Here is a 21,095-nt window from a genome sequence, read left to right on the forward strand (position 1 = left end):
ATCATCTTGACTGTCCGTAAACAGGACAATATCATCAGCACAAAATAGATCTGGGAGCTTCTGCTCAACCATCGTGCCGACCTGTTTGTGTGACAAATTAAATCCAATGTTGCTACCTTCTAGCGCTTTTTCCATCCTCACCATGTACAGCATGAATAAAAGCGGGGACAAAGGACATCCCTGTCTCAGCCCCTTGCTAATTTCAACGCTGTCCTTGCTACTTATTCCTTCCCATTCTATACAAACTGTATTTTCTCGGTATATTTCCCTCAAAATCTGAATACAGTCGCCCCTATGCCCACTTCTTTCAATATATCCCACAAAAATTTCCTGATTAACGTTGTCATACGCCCCGGTGATATCAAGATAAGCTACGTATAAGGGCCTGTTTTCTATTTTTGCTATTTCTATACACTGGGTAAGAACAAACAGATTATCGTCTAACCGCCTGTCGATTCGAAATCCATTCTGAAGTTCTCCCAAAATATCATTTTGTTCTACCCACGCTTCTATTTTTAATTTTACTGCCTGCATCGCCAACCTGTATAGCACCGATGTAATGGTTAGCGGTCTATACGAGCGAATGTTATCCTTTTCTCCCTTGCCTTTATAGATTAAGTTAATTTTACTTTTTCGACAACTGTCTGGTATTTCCCTCTCCTGTAAGCACTTTTCTACGGCTTTCAGCAGTGCTTCTTTAGTGTTATGTCCGAGTTCGTTAATGAGGCTGACGGGAACCCCACCTAAGCCCGGAGTAGTGCGCTTAGGAATTTTTCCTTCGGCCTTCTTCCAATTGAAATTCTCTAGTACCATATCTTCCTCGGTTGCACTCCTTTGCTTACATTTACTCACCGGGGGAATCCCCTGGGCGACCTTTTTAAACAAATCGGCTGACGGGTATTTTTTAACGTGATCGGAAGTGCTATTTAGAACACTGGAAATAATGTCACAATGAGACCATTGTACATCCATTGAAAAAATCACAGCATATCCACGTGGTGAATGATGATGAGTGGGGCGAAGCTCCGGAGGAAACCATCGGTAAACCGTGATTTTGAAGATCCGATTCGCGCCGCAGCCATGCAGCTTCGGCCTCGCGGGCTCTCACCTCAGGATTGTGTCCGCGAGCGCGCGCTGCCGCCGCCTTCCGTGCCATCCGTGCCTTTACGAACAAGAGGTGGCTACTACAATCAAACGGAGGATGGACACACCCTCGGCATAAGAAGCTTCGCCCCTAAGGTTTAGTCAAGAAGGAGCCATACAGCGCCATCTCTTAGGTTTAGTCATAAACTATACTAAAACTAGCACCATCTAGCGATATTATATGCAATTATATATTTATATATATGGATGGATGGATGGATGGATGAATGGATGCCTTATGGAGACCTTATGCAAAATTGCTGCCATCTAGCGGCCGCCGTGCGCATTTCCGCCACGTTCAAGGCTAAGCGCGCTCCGCATGTGCACACACGGAGCGTGCGTATCAACGTGTGGCGGCTCATAGGAGCGGCAATGCCACCGTATTTTCTTGTGCCGCGTTGCTGAGATTGAGGAAATTGCGATGCTGAAAAAAAGGTTTGCAGGAAACTAATCTTCATGTTATTAGATTTCCTCACGGCCGACGAGAATCAGCAGATCGTTTCGTTGCTCCGGCTCCCGCTTATGACTAACGCCGTGTTTACGCTCGCCGTTCTTAATATATGCGGTATGTGACCATTCCTATTACAGTGGGTTCAACTGGGTTCAAAATGCGCGTAAACGTCCGCCCATGAACAGACCGCAGCGCATGTGGAACTTGAAACTCGTTTTCAAAGGATGCGGCAAAGCTTCACAAGCAGCCGACGCGACCGCTGAGACCACGTGATCCTGCCAAGCACGTCATGCCGACGGTGGCGCCAGCGTTTCCAGTGGTGGGCCTCACGCCCAATAGTAACAACCTAGGAATAAGTGTAAGCTCCGCCCACAGCAGTCCCTGTCCATACAGAGAAAAGTTGCATAGGTGCCCCATCCAATTGCATCTGCTAATTTTCTTGACGTCGAGCACCGTATACGTATTTCAGGTGGGTGGTTTTCTTATACAGGCCCATATTCGTACCGCTGGTTTTAGATAAAAAAAATTACACAATCTCCCGCTAAAGGGGACCATGAGGCGTTGCGAAGCCGGAGCACTTGCACGATCGCGTGCCGTTGGCGTTCGCTGGGCATGCTACCGACCTTGCGTCGTGGAACGCGAAGAGGAGCACTACGCGCGTCGTGTGTTCCCCCTAGCCTGGCCGTTAATTCTCACAGGGCATGCGGGGAACGTCGACAGGCGCGCGAGAGAGAGTCAGCGTAGGAGAGGAGAGAGAGGGGGAGGGGACGCGCATGCGCTGGCCCTCATCGCGGCGCCGCGCAGGAGAGAATTTCGGCATGTCGAGCCCGCATTTCAGAGGAGCCAACCGGAGAGAGGGAAGGAGGAGAGTCGCGCATGCGTAGTGTGAGTGCGGACTACTACGCCGCGTGCGGATTACCATGCCGCGTTACATACCCCCGAGCAAGAGATACTTCGCATCGAAAACTTGAACTTGCTGGCAAATTTCAACAAAGATTCCGACATCACTGCTCGGGGAAACGTAATATTTCATCCATTAGAATGCAGCGCTTAAAGAACACAAACACTGAGAACGAAAACGAGGACGGGCGCTGACTGCCAACAGTTGGTTTATTGTGCGTTCACATATATAAAGAGGGCGAGAAAAAGAAGGGAGGGGGAACATGGAAGGAAGAGGAGTTATGCGCATGGGTGTGACTATGACATTATACCAAGCTGCTTCTGATTACTGGCTGAGATATCTGAATTCCTTGTCTGTAAGTGTGAGCGAAGGGGCACTGACACAAGCCGCGCCTTTGCACATCATGGTGTACGTCCCGTCCTCGTTTTCGTTCTCAGTGTTTGTGTTCTTTAAGCGCTGCATTCTAATGGATCCGTACCAACGAGCTCGCCTCAACACCCTCTTAAGTAATATTTCATGTAGGAACGACGAGCGTTTAGTTGTTGATGTGCGTAGTATGTACATTAGCAGCGAAAAAGTACTTACGGTTACAACGGAAACCACTTAGCACGACTCTCTTGCACAGCTGAATTGCAGGTGAGCAGCAGTTCCGGGGGCGGAGCTTGTATTTATTCTTAGGTTGTAACCGACTAAATGATAGTTTGAAACGGTCCTTTCTTCGCGGCGCATTTCAGGTGTTCACCGAGAAGCGAAGCATGGCCAGCAGGGGCGTAGGCAGAAATTTTTTTCGGGGGGGGGGGGGGGGGCACCTCCTTGATCTGTAGTGGGGACGAGCAGGCAGATGTGGTCGAGTGTCATTTCTGCTCTGTATGCTATGGCAAAAAAAATTTCGGGGGGGGGGGGGGGGGGCACGGGCCCGGTGTGCCCTAACGTGGCTACGCCCCTGATGGCCAGCGAATGAGAAGACGATGCGAACGGGGCCCGATTACGCTATCACTTTGTACCATTGAAGGCGAAACTCAAGCGTATTCCAAATTTTGAACATCTTACGATCCACGAAAAAGCGCAGCGTTATGGGTAAATTCACAGGCAGTCAGCTCACAATCGTAACAAAAGCATAACTTCCAGGAAAGATGTCAATCATAGATTTACAGCAATCCAAGTGCTTTCGGAATCACGACACTAAAGTTTCAATGTTTACGTAAGATGTTTGTATCCTCTAAAATCTTTCAAATCAAAAAGCACTTTTTTTCTCAAGGCTTTTGTTGCTAATACCAAGCTTTTTCTTTCTTTTCTTTTTTTTTCAGAGTCAGAATGCCCCTATCCAAAAGCAATAAATCTGTTTCAGCGTGCTCCGTGGGCATAAGTATCTTAAGCACCCGGGGAGAAAATTTCACACATCTTCGTCTATACGGCCGTAGTAGCACTGCCGACTAGAGGCACGTTTATTCAGAGGGAGCAATATTGAGATGGTGCGTCAGACAGCGTAAACTAGACTCGGACGGTGGCGCTATTGTCTCGAATTTTCTGTTCTTGCACAGATTTGACGGAAATAACAGTTTTGAGCATGGGTCTGTAAAATTAATTGACAGGAATCGTATTGCACAACCTTCAAATGATTTTCAACAGAAAGCCAATAGAAACACAGCAGTAATTTTATAGTAATCTATGCATCCGTGCAGTGTCTCTACGTGAAGGCAAGCAGAAATAAACTGGAGGTCATTGAGGAACGTACTGCCAACTTGTTGCGCATGCCTCTAGCGCTGTGTTTATACGCGTGTGTACCGTCGCACGCCAGTCCTCTAGTGGGCATTTTCATGAAGCTGTAGCAACTCAACGCCGCAATTTCCGCCTCCCGACGTTAGCCAATTTTAATTAACTCACGTTTACTGCCGCTTGTCATGACGGCATAGAATCCTGGCGAGCCGTTTTACCAATCCATAATAGCACTCAAGCTTCGGAAACCGTCCCAGACAGCTGAAAATTGCATTCACAAAGTAGCGCTGCTAAAATGGAAAAGTGCCAGACAGCTTTTCCTTCAACAGGCCTCTCTTTGTGCAGCTGCGTCGTCAAATTAATAGAAAAAATATTGGTGGCGAGATTGGAATGGAACTTCGAGAGCAATCACTGCTTCTCTCGTTTTATGAATAACTCGATGAGATGGGTCTTCACTCGAAGAGAAAAGAGGGAAGGGGGGAGGTCGTTTTTCTGTTCATTTTAGGAGGCAGCGTACTGAACTTTGCGATCCTTCAAACACTTCGAAATTTGGATGTTTTCACGCGCTATATTTTAGGAGTGTTAGTCATATCATTATTGAATTCTCGTGGCAGATTTGGAGCTTCTTGACAGCAGGTTTATCAGCTTTTTTGGGGTGCAAGTACCTTTCTCGGAGAAATATGAAAAGCAGACAGCGCCTTTCAATGAGAAATACGTACGCAGAAGCACACGTGTGCCTACCCACATCTTACTGAACTTTCAATAATAGCTGCTTTGCGCGGCAACTTTGGACGCTTTGTCGTTTTCACCCAAGCAGTGCAAGAAGACCACAGAAACACAATTGCGGAATTCCATCGTTTCTCTGAGTTTTATTGTCTTCTCGTGTCTCGTTTGCTTCCCATCTGCGGTTTTGATGTCTCTTTTGGCGCTCTGTACCATGAACAGCATTCATTCAGAGAACTTGATGAAGCTAACGGGTTAGAAATCATGCATGCGGTATTCCAGTAGCTTCCAAATTTCAGAGGAGTCAAAGGCAACTACATGGCGGATGCTTTGGCAAAAGCTGCTGGTAAATCTTCAGAAACTCGCCTCATTACCATGTCCCAGTCGTACACACGACTCATCTAACAAATCGAAAGAGAACTACGTGTTTCGATCTGGTTCACAGGGCTAAAACATAGTTACAGTTTCGCACAAATGGCCAAGCACTGACAGCAATATCAATGCATCTAACAGCTACAAAAAGGTTCGCAGTTTTATGTACCCCATACAGTACACATTCGCGTACATATTAAATTAATTAACGTCGTGTATACGCACAGGTAAACACAAACACATGTCACTAGATGACCCAGAACACTGGCTTCCACAACTCCGGCGCCATTAACACAGCAAACAGAAGGGAGTAAAGGCATTAAGATGCTTTTCGATTCTTTGAGATAATTCCAGCTGGGACAATAGGCGCGCAGGGATCGAAAGGATACCGGCGGAGACAGTCCAAATGAGGCTGCCAGCCCCCTGAGCTCTCTCAGCTTTTGAAACCGCCACAGATTACTTGCAAGATTAGGCGCACGCGTCCTTTTCTGCGACCCATGCGGCGCGGATGGCACCGCTTTTTTATGACTTTGGCTATAAAAGCTCTTGTATCGCATGCTACTGTATCGATTCCACAGAGTGCCTCATGCGGAGCGCCATAGGACCTTATCGCACTTGGACTTGTACAAACCACCACGGCGACGACGCCATCATGAGATTCTGCTTGGATTATCCCTATATAATTGCTATTGCAAAAAAAAATGCGGGCAGTCTTGCACTAAGTCGTGCAAAAAAGCTTGGCACAGCGAAGCACGGACCCGTCGCCGCTCGTACTCCTCGTCGACCGACATGTCTAGCCTCAAGATGCGCGGCTTCCTCCTCGGGAGTATGCAGCGAGGCTATGCACTATAGAGCGGAGGTTGCGCGCAATGTCTCCGATGGTGGGCGTGGCTTAGCTACTGCGCGTGCGCGGCTTGGCCAGGTGGTGCGGTATCTGGTCGCCAGACGACGCGATGTTTGCTTCCCCTTTCTATCTTTCTTTCTCCCTCTCTACTTCTTTCTCTTTCTTTCGTTATTGTGTCTTGTTTCTGCACTTGTTTCTGTATATTTCTCTCTTTCTCATTCTTTCTGTGCTACGCTTTACTCTCTCCCTTCTTCCTTTCCCTCCTCATCACCATCGCATCTCTCCTCCTCACGCTCAACTCCCTTCCCACCCCCTTGCTACACTATACTAAACGAGGCTATGCTAAGCTCTGCTAGCGTGCCTGGATAGCTGAGTAGTTAAGGCGCTCGCCTTCGGATCACGGGTTCCAATCCCGCCTCGGGAAGAATTTTTTTCGGCAAGAGTTTTTCTCACTCTTTATATCTTTCTTTCCGTCTCTCTGTTTGTTTTTCTCTTTCTTTCTCTCTCTCTTTCAGGACTCGTTCTCAGGTAGCCGCACAGCGGCACATACCCATTAAGATGATGATAGTTTTCTGCGATCGACCCAGAAGGAACGATTTGCTAAACAGCTTCGCTGTTTAAACAAAAAAAAAAACATTATACGCCGTTCATCGCCACCTCGGGCGTCAGCTATACCAGCATCTTTCATGATGCATCACTACACTCTTGCACTGTTAACTTCGCCTCGGAAATCCTTAGAGAGTACTTTTTTTTTAAATTAAAAGTGCGTCCTCTGGACCTTGTCCATGCGGCTACGAAAACGAGGCTGTATATTGCCTACTTCTAGGCTTTCGTAGTAGAATACATGTAGAGCGTCTCGTACAGGAGCTCCATTTTCTTTGTTCGCATCGAACGTTTTTCACTTTCCATAGTATAATAGGCCCATGGCCATTAGAAGTTCAATGTATGTTATACTGCCGCTTACGTCATACAGTAAGCAATACCAACTAGGCCAAGAAGAAGTTCTACTCAAGAAGTTCAATGTCGCGAGACAATGTAATATATTAATTGTGGCTACTTGTGCACATCACCGTTAATTTTGCGAACTCGCTTCTGCTTAGAAAGACAGAAAGGACGCTTCTGCTGTAGCCCTAAAGGGCTACAATGAGACGTGCGTATTAAAAAGACGAAAGCGCTTTAACGAAGGTTCTTTGAAGGTGGTGGTGTGTATTTTGACGACTATTTGCGCGACTGCATTGTGTGTGTCTCATACTTCTATCTCATACGTAAGAGCATATCTCTCTTTTTTTTAGGATTATTAACGTCTAATTTAGCGAGGTGGCCTGCAAAGGGCGACGACTCCTTCATTTATTTTTTATATTAATAAAAAAAAAATGTTCGTGCTATTGCTTCCTTTTTGACGAGCACATTTCAGAGAACGCAGAGGATATAGCATACATTCCCAGAAATGAATGTTTTGAAGACTTCGCATTCGAGCAATATAAATGGACGAGCGCTCCCCTCACGTTCTTTAGAGAGTTTTAGTGCCGCGGCCTCAAAGCGGCTTGGGTACGTAGGCCCTTGCGTTCCTTTGTATTCTCCGTGGATGCGGCTGGGAGTACAAAGGAACGCAAGAGCGTGCGTACGCGGGCCACTCTGGGGCCCCGGCACAAACTCTCTATTATCACGAAGAGAGCTGAGTAAAGGCAGAACACCTTGACCGCTTTTATATATATATATATATATATATATATATATATATATATATATATATATATATATATATATATATATATATATATATATATATATATAATTTTATTGGCCTCTAAGGGAACAAAAGCTTGCTTGCAGGTCTGCTCCTATGTACCTATCTGTACATACATATACCTTCGTTGACCCGTCAGAGCAAAGGATCAAAAAGGTTTTGTACGTCCGCACCAGCTTTTCACTATTCTATACTGAGCGTTGAACGTGGTGAGTTTTCTTTTTTTTCTTCCCGATACTTACGAGACACAAAAATGAAAGAAATATGGAAGCCTTTCAATATTTGCGCCTAAATGGAGCCTTATTGTCATTTGACCTTCTACAGGAAGCCATGTGATATCTACCGTCATCATGGGAAAGCTCCTGTCTGCTGTGGGCATGGGGCTTCTTTTCATAGAACTCGAATTCCACGGTATATGAACCTGAACAATGTTTTACAGTCCAATACCGAAAGAGTGCAATTTCGCTTCTCTGAAACTCTTCTGGAAAATTCGCCTGCTCCCTTCTTGACGCGGCAAGGGAAATAATTTTTAAAAAATAAAAATTTTCATAGGTCATTGCTCTTCTGCGTATACATGATGTGGATGTTATATTTTCGACCTTTTTTGCGTCCGTGCGGAACTTTTTCAAACGAACAGAGCAAAAGAGGCTATAGAACCCCCTTGTTGTAATGCCTTACTCCAGCGTTCGTTACTGAAGTAAAGCGCGCGACGGACATATGATATGCCAGTATCGGAACTAAACATCCCAGCTCTTTTGAGGCATGCATATATGTGTGCTATTTGCACTTTTACTTCGTTATAGTAGTGCAGTTATAAGTGAGAGTGCTAGGTATCGGAGGCGTTGGGATGAGAGAATTACTATGTTTACCAAAACAATCCTTATGATTATGAGAGACGCCGTAGTGGAGGGCTCCGGAAATTTCGACTACCTGGGGTTCTTTAACGTGCACCTAAATCTAAGTACACTGGCCTCAAACATTTTCACCTCCATCGGAAATTCAGTCGCCGCGGCCGAGATTCGATCCCGCGACCTTCAGCTCAGCAGTCGAGCACCATAACCACTAGACCACCGTGGCGGGGCAAGGAGCTCTGTCCACTGTGTGCGTGCGTGTAAATTAGGCGCTTCTTGCGGTGTGAAGGAAAGTCCTGCTCACTTCATTAGGACCCGGACACTGGCACATGAACCAGAGGTCTAATTTCTCGGCGAAACGCTTCCCGATCTCAGACGCTGGTCTGGAGGGCCGCGGTTTCATTGCCTTTAGCTGCTGCAAAATAGATAGCGCTCGTACAGGAATTCAGAACAAACGCGTTAAACGTTCTCCCGTGAAGTCGTCAGCGTATAAAAAAATAGCAAGTCAGTGAATAAATTTCAGGCCTTACGCTACCTAAAACGCGGTTAGATCCAACAGCAGTGCGATATGTAGACAGAGTTTGTAGAATTTATTGCGCGCCGCATGCGAAAACAAAATTACGCGAATGTTAACGCCGCTTTGTTGAATTTTAATATTCGTTAGCGATGCCCGTCATAAAGCGTCCACGTCCCTTTCATATAATTTGAACGCATGGAGTGAACGGACATTGAGAAACTGACTCGTGCTCGTTTGTTTCTACTATATACCGTCACCCACGCCTTTACTATTACAAAAAAACATAGTTGTAGTAAATTATATATCACATAGGCATTCATAATGAACTTGCACTGCTCCACAGATAAAGATTTAGACACTGTGTTTTCCACAATGGTTTAATTACGAAGGAAGGAATGAATAGAGTACTTGTATTTTCTCCGCGTTCAAAAGTCTATCATGCAGTCCGTTGCGAGAGTATCTCAAGACGACTCGTAGCTTTAACTGTGTTTATCAATTAATCGTTGTGATAGAACATGTACTTTATTGCATGCTAGCTGCATTTATTTGCGTCATGAGCCCCATTACGGGAAACAGCACGAAAAAAGACCAAAAAAAAGACAAACAGGACAAGCGCATTTCCAGTTTGTTGTTCTCTTTCTGTTTTTTTTTTTGTGTGCAGTTTTCCGCAATGTAGCCACACCAGGAAGTTCAACTTCAAACTCTTTTAAAACCATGAACACATTACGAAATCGTAGATCATGTGCATAACGCTACCAGTTTTTCTGCAGCAGCCTGTTACCAAATACGACACTTCGTTTGACTCGTGACTCGTTCCTCGAGCTGCTTCGGCATGTTATCAGTACGCGAGAGAGTACCTCTTGCGCCGCACCACAACGAAGCCACCGCAGGGCCCGCATTCACAATATTTCTATAACGCCAAGAGCGCTTCCTCGTTGGCCGGAGTTCAGATGTCCACCATTTATGACAGCAATAAACCCTTAAGCCACGGACTACGATCGACTATCGATAAACGTGTTCAATTTTTATCAATGTTCTCTTAGTCGTGGAAGATTGCACGTGAAATCAGTGAAGGCGGTAAGATGGTGTCTGGTGCTTTTCTGGCAAATCATAATTACAAAGTACTTAAGTATATCTCTATTTGGCCGTCAGTGACGTTTCGGTTCTATAGAAAATGATCAAGTTCATTGCACATGCACAAGTTAATCAACCGCTACAAGCGCTGCTGGATGGAATAAATTGTCTGCCAATGACGACACAATGCGGCTCGTCGGACGTCACGTTAAACGTGGCTGTGCGTTCCCTAAGACTACCGTTTTTAGAGATACGCTGCATTCTGAAGTGGACGGGGGCCACGTAAGAAGTGTAATCGATTCAATTTACCTGAAAGTCAATTCTTGCGCCCTTTCTTACCACCAGAAGTGCAAATGAAACAAGTCGCATACACATATGTGTATGCCGTGACTTAAGGAGATAAGTTCACATAGCGCAGGAGATAAGCGTACTCTTCTCTCGTTTACAGCGACTATTTGGGAAGTCTCTGAGAAATGTTTGTGAATGCTACAAGGCTGGGTGGCATAATGCCACGACTCAGTTCTTAGCTTGCTTCCAAACATTTATGATCTTTCATTCTCGCAAGGTGATGATAGGTTAGGTAGACAGCCGACAAAATGCGAAAAAAAAAAACAAATTGAAATATATTCCTTACATGCTCCCTTTACTATTTTCTACTGTCTAGACGTCAGACAATGGCCAATGCGACATACATCTCGTTCCTCTGTCATTATTCCAAGTGACTGTCCCACGCCTGGATACGAACCGCCTAAATAGCGCAAAACATTTCACTTCACCTATGAGCGAAATTCACTTATTAATTTAGCATTTGTGGAGAAGCCGGCGGCATTTGTTCCCATCCCAGAATATCTAGGACGTTGTTTGTTTGATTAACCGCCGCGATAGCCAATTGCAATTGGTAATTATACGGAATAAAAGTTTTGTGCATACCGACCCAGGTTCCTGTGAGGACTTCAGGGACTGTATTGTGCGACCACACATTTAATTCTGCATTCCGTTCCGTACACCGGCTGATATACGCTGCAGCTACGCTATAATCGCAGAGAGTGACAGCTCGGCGCCGAGGAGATAATAATGTCTGGGGTTTAACGTCCCAAAACCACGATATGATTATGAGAGACGCCGTAGTGGAGGGCTCCGGAAATTTCGACCACCTGGGGTTCTTTAACGTGCACCTAAAGCTAAGTACACGGGCCTCAAACATTTTCTCCTCCATCGAAAATGCAGCCGCCGCGACCGGGATTCGATCCCGCGACCTTCGGGTCAGCAGTCGAGCGCCATAACCACTAGACCACCGTGGCGGGGCACGGCGCCGAGGAGAAAAGAACGTAAAATGCAAGGGATGGTTTAACGGAGGGGACTCTATATATATATATATATATATATATATATATATATATATATATATATATATATATATATATATATATATATATATATATATATATATAATATGCACACCACACCATTGGAGGGAGAACATCTCCTTCCCTGACCCCTTTCTTGATCGCAATGAATGTTTTTTATGCTTTTCTTGTGGAAAATTCGTGTAGCTGTGGTCTTTCCAGATGTTGGCTAACGTGTTCACATATATTTCAAGTACCATGAGGTGATATTATCATTCCAAGACTGCTGGAATTTCTACCCAGTCTAATGCCTTTTCCAAGTTCATGAAGGCCATATAGAGGGGCTTTTTGAGCTTAGCATATTTCTCAATTACCTCATTAATCACATGGGTGCGATCCATTGTAAGGTACCCCTATCTAAAAATGCAAATAAAAAAAAGAACCCTGACCTTTTCTTCCTAGCGACACGTGCAGTGCGGCAAAGAAAAGAAAAAAATCTGATAGAAGTTATCAACTTTATAAGCCAATAAAATAAAAGAGGTAAGAGGGTCTAAGGTGAGAGGAGGATCTAAAACTACTGCTGCACATCTGCATTAAAGATAAAGCGTAAAGCGATCACTCGCGCACGTCAAGATGAGAGAGTACGTCCGAGAAGTGTCTGACACGGCGCCTTCATTAGGTGCTCCGCCGCATATAACTGCGATCCTATAACGAGCCGTTAGCGTGCAGCTTAGCCGAGACGTCAAGGGCACTCATCAAGCCTGCGGTAATCATTGAACGCCACGGCTGTCGTCTAGCCTGCATGATTCACCTCCCATCGCGTTCTTTTTTTCTTTCTTTATCTCTTTCTTTCTTTATCAGGTTGCATGGTTATGCCGACAGGAGCCTAGAGGGCAGCTGATTTGCTCAGATACCTGGCGAAGCTTTCTGAAAGGGGGGGTGTCCTTCGATGCTGTCTCTCATCGGGCAATAAGACTGGATAAAGGTATTGCCTGTCGTGTCTAGGTTCTCGCTGCGCATCACGTTGGTTCATTGACTGGCGCGGGCCACGTGAAAGCGGTGTCGGATGAATAGACTGAAATGGCACCTCGTTACCGATGACACCCGAAAGCTAAAGCGGGCAGACGCGTAGCTCTGTATAATAATCCCCCGTACTCTCTTTTTTCTCCTTCCTTCGCTTCATTCTGGAAGCTTTGACACAACTCATTACCCCATGTATCACACGCCGTTTTAATCGCCCCTTTATTGATGTGTAGAAAACAAATACCGTAACACTTCTTTTTATCCCTTTCTTCCCTATAACCAGGACGGAGCAGCCAGCCGAAATTAGATCTCTCAGCATTATTGCTGGGCTGTTTGGTCAATGCGTGATTGAGCAGAATGCGGTTATTCGCACAATCCTTCAATGTCTTCCTCATCAATTACTGAATAATACTTGGTGTCGCCCGGTTAACTCGTTTAGGGGCAACTTTTGGTGTCATGCACAAATTCTTGGCATGCACAGCTTGAATTGCATTGCTTACGCCGTAGCGATTTCTGCTCTCTGTTTTTTTTTTTCGGCAAATACGTCAGCTGGTAGTTATGGTCTGCGCCCTATACTTTGGCGTCACAACGCTCTCAGGCTGTAAATACGTCCACGTTAACAAAGATGTCGCCGGTCCTCTTGTGTTTAGAGCCACAGCAGCGGTAGCAACTCGCGAGCGAAACCGTAGCTTCAGCAATAGCGTTGCTTTCGACGCTTCTCGAAAGATTTAGGCCTTTGCTCATGATATAGTGCAACCATTCGAAAATTCAGGCATTATGAGAGAGAGAAGAAATGTAGGAAAGGTAGGGCGGTTAAATTGTCTACGTCCAGTTTGCTACTTTACACATGGGGAGGGGAATAAGGGAGCAAAAGAGAGAGAGGAAGTCGCACTGTGGCTTCGTAAGTAACGTTTGATGTTTCGGTTAAGAAAATTTAGATAGATGTCTTAAATTGATTTATTTCTTATGGCATCGTTCAAGTTGATCGTCAGCATATATCTTACGTCCATTGCAGGATGGAGGAAGGCCTCTACCCATGACCTCCAACCCACCCTGTCCTACAGGAGCTGATTCCATTTTATGCCTGCAAATTTCTTAATTTCGTCGCTTCACCTAACCCCTTCACGTCCTCGGCCCCGCTTCGTGTCTCTTGGTGTCCATTGCGTCGCTTTAACAGACCATCGGTTACCTGTCGTCCTCATGACGTGACCGACCCTGGTGCACTTTTTCTTTCTCTTAAATATCAACTAGGTTATCGGCCGCCCCTGTTTGTTCTCTGATCCAATCTGCTGTCTTTCTATCACCTAGTAGTGCTCCTATCAGTTTTCGTTCCATCGCACGCTCTGTGGTTCTTAAATTCTCGAGTTTCTTTGTTATTCTTCAAGTTTCTGCCCCATATGTCAAAACAAACAAAATGCAATGTTTGTGCACTTTCTGCTTTGGTGAAAGTGGTAAGTGGCCAGTTGTGAGTTTATCAATGCGCATTTCATGAACGCAGTCTCATTTTCGTCATGAAAGGTTCATCGCTATATTATGTTCCTCGTCAGATAGCTGGCTTCATACTCAAACTTGTAAGATTACAGAATATGCGCATGCGTGGTCTACCACTCGTTTTCAGTGCAACAGAAAGCCGCTAACGCTACAACGCTTCTAGCTAATGACAAATCGTATCAATTCAGACACGAAGTCGGGAAATCACTTGAGATTTCAGACAACGCTATTGAGCCGTTTTATGAAACCTTTTGTAAATTTTTTTTCAACCTAAAACGAATTCTTGTACAATATTGAAACGTGCAATGAAAAACTTGCAAAACTTCAACATTGGCCTACTTGAATGTATGCTATATTACACGATACAAGTCCATTGTTGTTTTAAAATTGATGTGCTCTGTAGGAGCCTTAATGATGCAAACTTTCTTGGCGGTTCGTTGTACTATTCTCGACTGCGGATGTTCGCGGCGTCAGAGACGCATACAGATAAATATGCATCAGCGTGCGTGGCAGCTGGTTTTTTTTCTGCAGTGAACTGTTACTGTATCACCGACATAGTGCATGGCGTTAAACTATTTCCTTTCTCTCACCGCAGTGACCGCTCGACAGAGCCATGGCTGAGCTGAATTGCAGCAGCGAGCAGTCGCAGCTTGGCGGTGACGTGCTCCTCGTAAACCTGAGCGCGTTCGGCGAGGAGCTCGCAGGCGGCGCCTGGAGCGGCAATGGCGGCACCCATTTCACGTGGTCCGAGTACGTCAAGATCGGCGCATACCTGGCGACTATCGCGGTGGCCGCCGTGGGCAACACCTGCGTCATCCTGACGGTGGCGCTGAACCGCAGCTTGCGCACCACCATCAACTGCTACCTGACAAACCTGGCCGTGGCAGACGCCATTATCAGCATGTTCTGCATGTGGGTCTACCTGGTCAAGAACCTGTCCGACTGGTACGTGCTCGGGGCCTTCATGTGCCGCATCGAGGGATTCGCCCAGAGTGAGTACACGTAACTCTTTCATGCTGCAGCTCTTAAAGCTCAAAGCCTTCAATAAAAATATGCCCATGGAAAGCGTGTGTGGGTGTGTGTGTGTGTGGGGGGGGAGTACTGTTGTAGTAATATGTGTCGCGGAATGCACATGCTCTCGATGTTATCATAAGGTGAACTTGTTGGCTAGTTGGTTGAATATCTTGAATCGGGAAACAGCGCGATAAAAACGAAGACGAATCAGGGTAACGAACAACACACCACGCGAAGCGCTGTGTAATGTGTTCGCAGTGTTGGCGGTAACGCGTTACAAGTAACGGCGTTACCGGTAGCGCGTTACTTTTTTCAGTAACTAAGTAACGTATTCATTACTATTTTGGAACTGTAACGGGTAACGTACTTTCGTTACCATTTCATTGTAACGTTTGGTGTCACGTTACTCGTTACTTTTCATTCCAATTATACTCGCAGTCTCACACAAAATTCATTCGTCTTGTAGGAGTTCCATTCTCAGAGCTTGCCCCGACGTTATTTTGCCGCTGCGGCGGACTGCTGTCAGGCTCGCAAGCATTGACAAAGCGACATCGCATGGGCAGGTCCTTTTTTGCGCGGGGAAATCGCAATGAGGAGCAAATTGCCGAAATTTCATAAATGGATTTGTAATAGTTACGGCGAACTTACTATCGAGGTTCAAGTTATCGTTGATTGTCGATGAAACGAAGTGTAATGCGGTCCTTGTAACCGTCAAAAGCGAGCTGTCGAGATCTGCTCGGCTTACGGACATGCAAGACTCGGTGTGAGCTCCTCCAGCACAAAGGAGGATGACTTCTTCGCAAATCCCTTCAGAACATAATCGCCAACTGAGGATGAGCGACTGTCTGCCTTTGGTGCCGCATGGCATCGCCATGAGCGGGCTCAAAGAAAACTCTCCACGCCTTCAGCAGCTCTTCCTGAAAGTGAATACAGGAGTACCATATAGCGCGTCCGTCGAGCTCCTATTTAGCGTAGGTATGGACGTATTCGCTAATAAGCGAGTCAAGCTGTCCGATTAAAGCATTGAAAGGCAGCTGTTGCTTTTATTCAGCGGTTATTAGTAACATTAGAAAACTGTTCCTGTACTACTCTAGCACTGTCTATGAACTTCGTCATCAAAATTAGTTTTACTTCTTGATATTTGCAAGGGCGCCTACGTTTCTGGTTATTGAACTCCTGAGCAGGCGAGGCTGACCTTGAACACTTTCACGTACGCAGTCGCAATATTTGCGGCAATTACACAGGTCAAATTGAAAAAGAAAAAGAAACTTCCTTATGTGCGCAAATACTTTTCTCCAGATTTATGCTACTTAAGCATTCCTTTATTGCTACAAAATTTGGGCATTGATTTTAGTAGCAGAAGCACGCTGTCATAATTCTGCAAGTTTTTTCAGTGATGTTTTCATTTCATAGAGCCTTGATGATGAAATTGATTACTTTGGGTTTAATGACTCATGTCGAAAAACAGCTTCCCCGTGTGCCACAGAGTTAGAAGGAAGGAAGGAAGGAAGGAGAAGGAGAGAAAGGAAAGGCAGGGATGTTAACCAGTCTAGAAGGACCGGTATGCTACTCTACACTGGGGGAAGGGATGGGGGAGATATAAAGATAGAGAGAGAGAGAGAGAGAGAGAGAGAGTTAGAAGCCATCACATGTAACTATACAGGTAACTTTAAGCCACTATAGTACTACGAAGATACGGTACATTTGTGCAAATCATTCTCGTTTAATCAGTATCTGGGGTTGTATTTTTGTTTGGGCGACAACTTTAACGTGATATCTAAATATCAGTTTTATAAAGTAGCTATTGTAGGTTCTTGAGGCGAAGACGCACTGATTAAGATTTCTGGATATGGAGTAACGGCGGAAGTAACGTCCGTTACTTTTTTTCGGTAACGGTAACGCGTTAACATTTTTTATTGGTAACACAGGGCGGTAACGCGTTCTTTTTTCTTTAGCGTAACGTGTAAAGTATTTAGTTACTTTTTTCCGGTAACCCATACAACACTGGTTGTTCGCAGCGCTTCGTGTGGTGTGTTGTTCGGCCCTCTGCTTCGTTTTCGTTTTTACCGCGCTGCTTCTTGATTCAAGAATTCTCGGTCTTACATAAACTACACCCTGAGATGAATCTACCTCTGTCCGACTTGTCTTTTTTTTTTTTTTTAGCGTGTCGAACTCCGTATACGTAACGCAAGAGAAACTACGGAAAAAATAAATAAAAGCGGAGAAACACTTAGCGCTAACTTTCAGCTGACTTATTGAGAAGAAATTGGAACACGCATTGAATCAGCCGCGAATACTCACGGCATTCGAATCTCCCCTGAAAAACGTATTCTCACTGCACTCGCCTGTGATCGCTCTTTTTGCCCCCATTTTTCGCGCTCTCCACATTTAAGTCAGCGTGCAAAAACTCGCCCAAACCACCACACCAGTCAATCAACCATATCATTTTTAACGCGAGAGCGTTAAGAGCCCGTGTCGCAAAAAGTGCGGTGTCGGCGTCGGCGGAGAAAATTCCAGATGGATGCAAAGAATAAAGACCAGGATTCGAGCCGGAATCGAAACCAGGCATACTGCGTGGCAGTCAAGTATCCTACCACAGAGCGACGCCAGTTCTTGTTAAAACTCCTTCGGAGAAAGACCCTATACAGTCATGCTTGCCGAGGTGTCGCGTTAACAGATGCAATATTGCGTGGCAGAAGCGTCGAATTGCACAAGGCGTCACATCGTGTGAATGGCGTAAAGAGTTGGTAGTTGAAAACTGCCTACTCATTACAACGGGCTGAGCTATAATTTATCATCATCATCATTCACAGCGTCAACGAAGTGTGCAGCTACGTATGTGTGCGTACTGCCTTACGGACACGTAGTGGGTACTTCGCTACTGTAATTGCAGCAGGCGCCCTAGGAGAGTTTTACAATGGCCTATGTCACGCGCACAGACGTACCGTACTTCCCTCAAATCACGGTCGAGGCGTCCACCGAAAAGCGAAGCATGGCAAGCGAATGAGAAGGCGATGCGAACGGGGCCTGATAACGCTATCGTGTTGCACTCTTGGAGGCGAAGCTTAAGCGTCCTCCAAGAGGTATTTATTGGCGAACCATATCTATCTATCTATCTATCTATCTATCTATCTATCTATCTATCTATCTATCTATCTATCTATCTATCTATCTATCTATCTATCTATCTATCTATCTATCTATCTATCTATCTATCTATCTATCTATCTCGTCCTACATTGTGAAGTCATCGTGGTAATTTGGAAGGAAGGAAGGGAATACGAAAGGGAGAAGGCAGGGAGGTTAACCAGACAGCGGTCCGGTTGGCTACCCTACGCCGAGGGATAGAGAAGGGGAGTGGAAAGATGGGAGAGACAGAGAGTGAGGGGGGAGCGAAAAAAAAGGAAATGATCATTAAATGCACTGACACGTATGTGGCGGTGGCACTGTAAAAATAGTCACAAGCGCTCACAAGCGTTCACACAGGCCCGTATTAAAAAGCACAAAATGGTACTTTGATTAACTGATTAATTATTTGGGTAATTTAACGTACACGACCTGACACGCATGTATGACAAAGATGAATTACATGTCGTGACATGTATGCCATGTATTACAACTTTGTTGCTCTGGTAAGTCTTAGGAGCTCTTACTTTTGGAACACATGTTCGCGCTTCGCGTGCGAGGGGCATCTGCCTTTTCATTGCCTTCAATCTACGGACTTTCTGGAAAACACGCGACGCTACTGTATCGGATAAGAACCGACTCGGCATTCACCCCGGCTTCGTCATTTAAGACTGGGCGATGCGCTTCCCCGTTTTGTGCCTTTTGCGGAGACATCGGAGACAACGAACATTTTATTTGGCTTTACCCGCAGTTTGATGGCGAAAGAGCAGCTATAGATGGTCCGCAGTTCGTAAAGGGGTTGTCATAGACACCGGACACTTGAAGATGTCATTTTTCCTGAAGGGCCCGCGGCAACGAGGATGATCGTGCAACGAACTTTGATGGCCTTCCTGTGACACACTGGGCTGTTCAACACGTGATGACAGACCCCTACAGTTCAAGAGATGCTCAGGCGGAACAATTGCCGGCCATGTAGGCCAGGCTAACCCCACCTGCTGCAACATCACAGCCACCACCACGATACCACGTATGTCCTGTATGTCATGACACAAATACCATAAATAACAAGATGCCTTGGCGGTCGTTTAATTAACTGGGATATGCGAATATACACGATATCACATAAATGGTACGACACATCACATGGCATGTACCGTGTTTACTCGCATAACACCAGTACTGGCTAATGTTCGCGAACTGTCGGTTACGTCAGCTGACGTTGGTCATCTGTTCGCCAACATTGGCTAACACTGGCTGGTCCTGGCTATATGTTGCCTATCCGCTTTTATATAATGCAATAAGTAATACATATTAATGTCATAAGCCTCACCCTAGTATGTGCTTCGCTGAATACACGACATTTCTCCTCACTGAATTTCGCTGCCATTTGTTTTACCTAGAATAACTTTTGTGCGCAAATTAGATGTCACCAAATGGCACAAACGTCCACTGCATTGCTAGCGTTGCGTTCAGTGCTGCGGAAACCACCTAACGCGAGGTGGGAACTGACAATTTCCGGGATAACATAACGATCCTAAGCTAAGGATTCCTTTTCACGCTTCGTTGGCGGTCAGAGCGGCACTCTTCTCACGGTATCACATGGACAAAACGCGCATGATAAGAGAAGAAGGAAGTCACGAAAAAGGAATTCTTGTTCATGATAAAAGAAGGTAGGCATGCAAACACGGACACAAGAAAAGAGATGAAGATGTCTTGATCTCCGCGTTTGCTCGCCTTCCTTCTTTTATCATGAAGCCTTACAAACTAGGTCAACTTTCTGTCGCTCGAAGAATTATTAGATTATGCAGTCCCGCATTATTTGAAGTTCCATATTCGCCTCACTGACCGTTTCTCTCTTATCGTGGATCACTCCGAGTGGCCGATCACGAATATAACTGCTGCGCAACGACGTCCCAGTCAATCAAAGCCAAACACATGACTAAATGAATAGAAATTGATTTGCTAAAAAATATGGCCTCAGAGGGGATGTGAAAATTATTTGCTCGCGGCAGGTCACGATCACAGTTGAATTTCTATCCATGCCTATAAGCCCCGCTGGGCGTCTGCTGCCGGACGAAGGCGGACGCAAATTGTTCTTTACACGAGGGCACCGGGAGAGTTTGGAGGCTTTGCGTGCATTTGGCATTTGAATGCAACGGATAGTAATGACTAGTATATCACTGAGACTTCCTATATGCAACCTAACCTTGGTTTACGATGGTTTTTTTGTTTGTTTGTTTGTTGTTGTTGTTTTGTTCATCCTCACTAAAACCATGGTGCCGGAAATCATGCACGTGCCTTCACTGAATTCACGCTCAGCAGGAGAATGTGACAGCCACGTGAACACGTAACACAGTTTCAGCAGCAGCACCATGCATTCTTTTCTTGAAACCAATTACCAAGGCTAGGAATAACACCCTAATACGACGATTGCAGCCGGGGTTGCCGTCGGTGACTACTATCGCTACTTTGTGGCTACTTTGAACATCTATTTTGGCACATTTAATGGCTATTTTTCTTGTTCTTTACTAATACAAAAACAAGATAGCCTAAATGCTACCCGTTGTTTCCAGGCTTTTCCACACCTCCAGCGGGCTGATGCGCATCGAGGCGCCCCTGTATTCGCGGCGCGACTGCCAAGAGGGATGGAAAAGTTGCGACGCAGAACACCTACCGCGCAGATATATGCAAACGGGTGGAAAGCAAGCTGCTGATGCTGCACACCATTTATGCTGACGCTGCGCCCGTTTCTAATG

At 45.5% G+C, this 21,095-nt stretch overlaps 1 protein-coding gene across 1 annotated transcript in view; it reads left to right on the plus strand.

Moving 5' to 3' along the window:
- The window catches only part of LOC119396442 (QRFP-like peptide receptor), a 281,905-nt gene that overhangs the window by 120,301 nt on the left and 140,509 nt on the right, over positions 1–21,095 (plus strand). Inside the window, exon 2 of the mRNA XM_037663661.2 lies at positions 14,795–15,191. Coding sequence (XP_037519589.1) covers positions 14,813–15,191 — 379 coding nt within the window. The 5' untranslated portion in view covers positions 14,795–14,812. The remainder of the gene's footprint in view (positions 1–14,794; positions 15,192–21,095) is intronic.

The sequence above is a fragment of the Rhipicephalus sanguineus genome, chromosome 1 (genome assembly GCF_013339695.2).
Source record: "Rhipicephalus sanguineus isolate Rsan-2018 chromosome 1, BIME_Rsan_1.4, whole genome shotgun sequence".
Lineage (NCBI taxonomy): Eukaryota > Metazoa > Arthropoda > Arachnida > Ixodida > Ixodidae > Rhipicephalus > Rhipicephalus sanguineus.